Source organism: Thalia democratica, chromosome 3, assembly GCF_965202585.1.
Source record: "Thalia democratica chromosome 3, ktThaDemo2.hap1.1, whole genome shotgun sequence".
Classification (NCBI taxonomy): Eukaryota; Metazoa; Chordata; class Thaliacea; order Salpida; family Salpidae; genus Thalia; species Thalia democratica.
The window spans coordinates 49,968,919-49,975,497 of record NC_139167.1 but is presented as its reverse complement, the minus strand read 5'-3'; the positions used below and the strand labels follow the sequence as shown (position 1 = coordinate 49,975,497).

At 24.9% G+C, this 6,579-nt stretch overlaps 1 protein-coding gene across 1 annotated transcript; it reads right to left on the bottom strand.

Moving 5' to 3' along the window:
* Positions 1-2,307: 2,307 nt before the first annotated feature.
* On the bottom strand, positions 2,308-6,170 carry LOC145832001 (ubiquitin-conjugating enzyme E2 R2-like). Its single transcript, XM_082939361.1, has 5 exons — positions 5,988-6,170; positions 5,489-5,575; positions 5,003-5,100; positions 4,422-4,556; positions 2,308-3,360 (listed from the first exon to the last, which is right to left on the bottom strand). The coding sequence occupies exons 1-5, from the start codon at positions 6,150-6,152 to the stop codon at positions 3,111-3,113; spliced, it is 735 nt and encodes a 244-aa protein (XP_082795487.1). The 5' UTR covers positions 6,153-6,170; the 3' UTR covers positions 2,308-3,110.
* Between the last annotated feature and the right edge of the window lie 409 nt (positions 6,171-6,579).

Genomic DNA, 6,579 nt, shown 5'->3' with positions numbered 1-6,579 from the left:
AGCTGCTTTTACTGGCGTGCATAAGTTTTATGAAATTTATAATTTGCTGTTAACCAATGCTTTGTTCACGGTAGGTCTATTAACAGCGATTAATTATCGAAATTTAGGAACTACATATAAAAAATTACCATAAAGTTTTATATTTTGTTTACAAAAAGCATTTTCATATGTACTCTTGACTCTATTTAAAGTACACAGTGTTTCTAATTTACTGATTATTTCATCACTATTTTGTTTATACAGATAACCTTTAAAAGTACATTAAGTTTTAGGTTTGATAAACCTACAGTTTTGTATTCTAGTTAATATCATGGAACAATCCTAATAAATAAAGATCAACTTAGATACATTATTTTGTCCAAAGTTAATTAATTTATTGTAACTTATTTCTAGTTATTCCTATATAACTACCTTTTTTTAACCTGTATTTCGGCTATAGTCACAGCTGAAAGACTCTAAACTAAAGCATCCACTTTCAATAAATAAGACCGCTTAGACAAAAGCAGATGTTCTTCGTGACTATTTCTGCCTTATGAGTATCAATAAGGAAGAAAAGTGTATTGCCTTGGAAACAACTGGTGTTGGTGGACGTGCTTATTGTTGCTATTTCATCACAAGCATCATTTGAATATAGTCTCGCACTCGTAAGTATATTCACAAATGTTTTAAAATAGAACATAAGTTGAATGAAATCAAGCAATAAGAAAGCAGTCAAAAAAATTCCAAAAAGAAAATTAAGAAAAAAGTGTTTAATTAGTTATTTTTAACTAAGCAGCTTCAAAATTAGACAAGAATTAAAGACTTTTTAGCAAATCATAATTAAGGTCAAAGAATCTTAAAAATGATAAAAGCTTTGCACAGTTAATTAGTGAAGGCATAAATCTTTGTACAAAACAGTTTAGTGCATTTTTTTTAAGCTAAATATTTATGGTTAAATTTTGTACAGTAAATAATGTTTTGTTTTTAAAACTATAAAAATGTTTTTTTTTTCTCTTAACTTATAAATTTATATTATTCAGTAATTTTGGAAAAATTCTTAATTTTTATGAAAATATGTAAGAAAATATTTTCTATGAGCATTTTGATAAACATAGTTATGCGCTTTAGAATACTACCAAGGAAAAATAAATACTTAAAACAATCATTTTTCCCAGACCTTATAGTACTTTTCATAGAAAAATTTACTTAACAAAAAAAATCAGCTAAAATGATTACCTTACAAATGATTAACTATATAAGAATATGACCGTCTTATGTACTTAAATACATATTAATGAATTTCATTAAAAAAGAAGTTATTAAAAACTAACCCAAGTAAATATTATTTACTCATTCTCGCTAAATGAAACAGCGCGACCTTTTTTCAGAAACATGAACAATTCAACAAATAAAAATTAATTTCATTTTGCAGTAAAGTTTTAAAAGTTTACAATGATGCTTACCGTTAAAGTAAAAAATTATATTAAGAAAGTCTCCAGCTTTAAGTTTAGCTTCGACTATAGAATAATTAATCTTTTACTTGCTAACTTTTTTAATAATAAAATTTTTACTAATTTTTTTTTTTTTAAATTGCTCAACTTAATAATTTAATTGCTTTTAATTGTTTTTTGTGTTTTTTTTTAAGTAAATTACAGTCTTTTCTTAAACTTATTTATTTTTGTAAAACCAACTGACTTTTTCATTGTTTTATTTTCAAATTCATATATCTTTTGTTTAAGTGGCTTTGGTTTTGGTGTCTGAGCCTAATGTTGCACAATAAACCACATTAGTGATAAATAAATAACAAATTTAGACAATCAAAAAACTTTATTAGCTTAATTAGAAGTTAAAACTTAGGCTAGGTAATTTAAAAGTAAATTAAATTTAGCATTTCATTTAAATTTAGTATTTTGGAAAATAAATAATTTGTTGTACAGAATTTTTTTATGTTTTGTTTAAAACTTTAGACTATAAAACAGGAATCACATTACTATAATAAATTTGTGTGATGCACTAATCATCACACACAACTTTACAAATATTCCTTATAAAAGTTTCACTTTTTAGTACGGTTTAATCTTAAATAAATTTTAAAACCTTGTTTCTAAAATGTTGTGTCTCATTTGTATTGCATATCTATTATTTATCATTAAAAAATAGAACAAAAAAAGTTGACTCTGAATTTTTTAACAATCAACATGTATAATATAAAGTATTGTTTTATTTTATAGCTTTTTATACTAACTTTAAATAATAAAACAAATAAAACTTTAAAAAAATCTTTAAGTAATAAAAACAAAAATTGTTATTTTAAAATCTTTATTCAGCTGATGTAGTTTAAAAAAAATAAAACAGTGAAAGCATTTAATCAAAATAAAAACTTAAAACAGCTTTCAATTTTATCTTTAAAAATAGCACACTTTTTGAAATAACATACTTTTATAAATACTACGCTTTAAGAAAGTTAAAAACTGTAAAAAAAAATTAAAAAAGCTTTTTTCATACATATGTATAATTTTTAACGTAAACTAAAAAATCAGTCTTTGTAGCTAAACATAGTATAAACGAAGGGCAGTAAAAATAATTCAAAAAAACTTGAACACAAACACACCAAATATAAAAATTTTCAAGTAAAAATAAGTATATATGTAAGTACAATAACAGCAAGTTCACTCAGTGACCAAATAATAAATCAGCAAAAAGCAAGCAAAAGAAGCAAGTTACACTTTTGGCGTTTATTCTTGTTAAATAAAAAATTAGCTTAACCAACTATATATTAGTAGAAGTACTGAATTTTAAACAGGTTAAGAAATATAAGAAGGATAAAATTACAGTTTACAAATAACTTTTAAAAATTGCAGCTCAATCGTAATAAAACTTACATATATTTTTTTTTTACTTCAATGTATCTAGCTTATGATGTAAATATAAATGATTGTTGATAAAAATCTAACATTTTCAAAAACTCCACTTAGGTACGCAACGTTATTCTATTAATGCTTGTTTCATTACAAGTTCAAACTTTGATGCTAAGTATAAATATGTTTTATTTTATTTCTCGAATGTTAGTATTGAGCTGAAGTAAAAACTCTCTTTTTGATATGATATGCGTACTTTGTTCATTGTGCCGTTTAGCTGCAGTCTTCATCGTTGTCTGTGTGTATATCGACGTCATTTTCGTGGTAATTGTCGTCATCATCATCGTCGTCGTCGTCCGAATCATCGGAAATCGAGTAGAAGTCTTCTTCGTTGAATTCCGCCTGATGATTGGCTGTTTCGTCGCTGGCACGTGACTTGTCGCTGATGCAGTAGTCTTCCACGGTCGTCGGCACCTCCACTCCGTCCAACGCCGCTTCTTTTTTGGATTCTTCCACTTGGTTCCTGCGACAGTGGTTGACATTTTAAAATGCTGAATTTTGTTGAAAAACATTAAAAAATTTAATTGCAAAACTGTGAAAATTTTATGTAAAACAATATTGAAACACAATATGGATAAAAGTAGCCAACCAAGTATAGTTTGAAAATAAAAAAATATTGTTTAAGTTAAGCATTGTTACAGTCAAGTTTTTCCCAACAAAAGGTAATATTGCCCTTTTTGGTATATTTTAGTTCATTGGGGCGAAAAAAGCGGTGGGGCAATAATACTTTGAGGTGTTATTGGATTTTTAATAAAACTAATGCACACTAGATATACTGAGGTTTGTAGTAAAGAGTAAAAAAAAGTCTGAGGGATAATTGACAATATACTTGAAACTTACACTACATATTTAAAGGTTTGCCTGCAGATTCCTGAACAGGGGGCAATTATTACTTTAATGCTAAAAGGGCAATTATGAAAATGAGTTTAATAAACCCTAGTTTAGATGTTGTTACAATTGTCTTTCAAGTTTACGATGTAACTTTATTAATCTTTTCTAAGGAATTTTGAGTTAACTATATGTTGAAAAATTTAATGCTTGCATATCTAAATAGCTTGAACTTTTTTTTAAATAAAATTATTATAAAATTTTTAAATTATCAAAAACTTCTTCCTGATTATTATGAAATATGAAAAGAATTTTAAGTTTACATATGAATTATTAAAAATTTCAAAATGGTAGCAATTAGGTATACAATACATGCATCCATTAAAAATTTAGTTAATAAAAGTGTAAATTTAAGCTGTATTTACAAAAAATTATAAATTAAATACTTAATTTCAACTAAATGCTTCTAAAACTAATTAATAAATATGGATAAAAAATTCTGAAATACTAAAAAAAACAATTGTTTACTTAATCTAAAATGATCTACTAAATCTCCGGCCAGTTCAGGACCTATTTTTAAATTTGGATATGGTAGATCACTACTATATTTCATACTCAACTTTAGAAATACGAAAAAAGTATAATTGCATGCCCTTAAAAACGTTTCATGAAAATTTGTAGAAAAAAGGGACATACTTGATTATATTAGCATATTCAGTTTCTTTGCCATCGCTTTCCTTCCACTTTCGGTACATGACAGAGGCGTCCACATTTGCAGGTGAAGAAGTATTAGGTTCATTCAGTAGCGACACAACAGACAACAAAATTGTCCTGAAAGTTTAAATATTACAATAAACTAATTTTTAGACTATAAAGAATAAAAACATAAAAACATACAAACTACATATATAAAATCTAATATATGGTATTGTTCAATTGTTTTTTCTTGACAATTTACAGTTCAAAATAATTATTTGATTAAATGTATAAAACATTTTAAAAAATATATCAAGCTTTGTTCACTTTAGTAATAGTAGTTGTTACAGAACTAAGCACTTTAAAACGACGACCAACTGACTAGTAAATTATTTTTAAACTGTATAACTTTTTGATTTTCAATCGAAACTTAAGTTTAAATTAAGTTGCAACATAAAGTATAAAAAATAAAAACTTTAATTAAATATAAGGTATATAAAATAATTATATATATGTATGTATAGTAAAAACAGACTTTCTTTCAATATAGTGTATTTAAAAATGGATATATTGAGATTTACCTAACATTCTGAGTTGGGTTCCACCTTTCATTGGGAGATTCTCCGCTTTGTTCATCAGTTCCAGGTTGGTGTAAAATTGATATGCAAACTTCTCCATTCTGCAAAAATTTATGATTTTATTTAAGTCATAAACGACTGGATAAAAAAAAATTACAGAAGCTGTATTTTAAACACTGACTTATTCATTTTAAAATGTTGTTAACTTTTATCAATTTTTAGATGAACAGTAGAGTATATTGTTCAGTATTTTTTTTTGACACTATATTTATTAATACTGAGTAAACAACTTTTTAAACACTGGTATAAGCATCAAGCATACAGTTAAAAACTATTAACTTTTTAGGATAAGAAGTATACAATGTTTAAAAATACAATCTATAAAAAAGTTCTTATTCAATTAAACGAAATAAACAAAAGTACAACTTTGAAACTAAGATTTCGCTTTAGTCACAAACAATAAATATTGTGAAACTGTAACATTATTACCTGGTATATGTTAGAATGAAACATTTTTGTAATAAATCTAAATGTTGGTGGAGAATATGGATAATCATCAGGAAACTTCATCAAAGCCTATAAAATTAAAAACTATTACAAACAACTCTAAAAAGCAATAAAAAATCAATAATCAACTCAAAAAAAAAGTAACTATTTATTTAGTTGTAAAACATAAAAAATAGTATTTAAGGATATACTAACTTAGTTTTTGAATACTATTAAACTTAAATAAATAAAAAATCCTAGTCTTTAAATAAAAAATAAATTATATAAATAATTTAAGACTTTTCTCCTTAGTATGAAATACATTAAAAAATTTAGTAAAATATAGAAATTAACCAAGTACACTTTTGTTTTATTTTATAAGGTATAGTAAACACTTTTTTATCTAATTTACCTATATTTTTTTTTTAATAATAATTATTTGTTTTGTTCATATATAGAGATTTATACTGTCATAAATAATTTATAAATTTACTTTTCTAACCTTAAAGTATCCACCAGCGTATAAGGTATCAGGAGGCCCAAACAAAGCTATTTTCCATTGAAACATGTCACTATCATCTACTAGTGATATTTTAAACCCTTCTACAGGAGTTTTGAAAATATTTTTGTATTCAGATTGAAGTATTTTGGTTGCTTGGCTTTTCATTTTTTAATTACTTTACTAAAAACTAACAAGTTACAACAACTTAAAACTAAATTAAAGGTTATTTTTCATACAACAAACTAATATTGTATTTAATTCATTTACTTTAGCTTCTATATGCACTTTCCAAACATACTTTATTAAAGTTAAGATTACAAGTAATATTTTTATTAGAAATGTATTACTTGGTGTGTACAGAAATTACCCTTTACTTATCTCACTATCAACAGGTTTTAAAGAAATAGAGAACAACTGACATATGATACTGAAAACTTAAATTAAACTTTTAAAACTAATGTTATTTGGACATTAACTAACTAGAATAAAATTACAATTGAAAGTGTTAAAACTGGTGAAATAGTATAAATCAACAGTAAATATTTCTTAAAAAATAAAGTTTTATTTTTGACTGTATATCTCTTGATAAAAC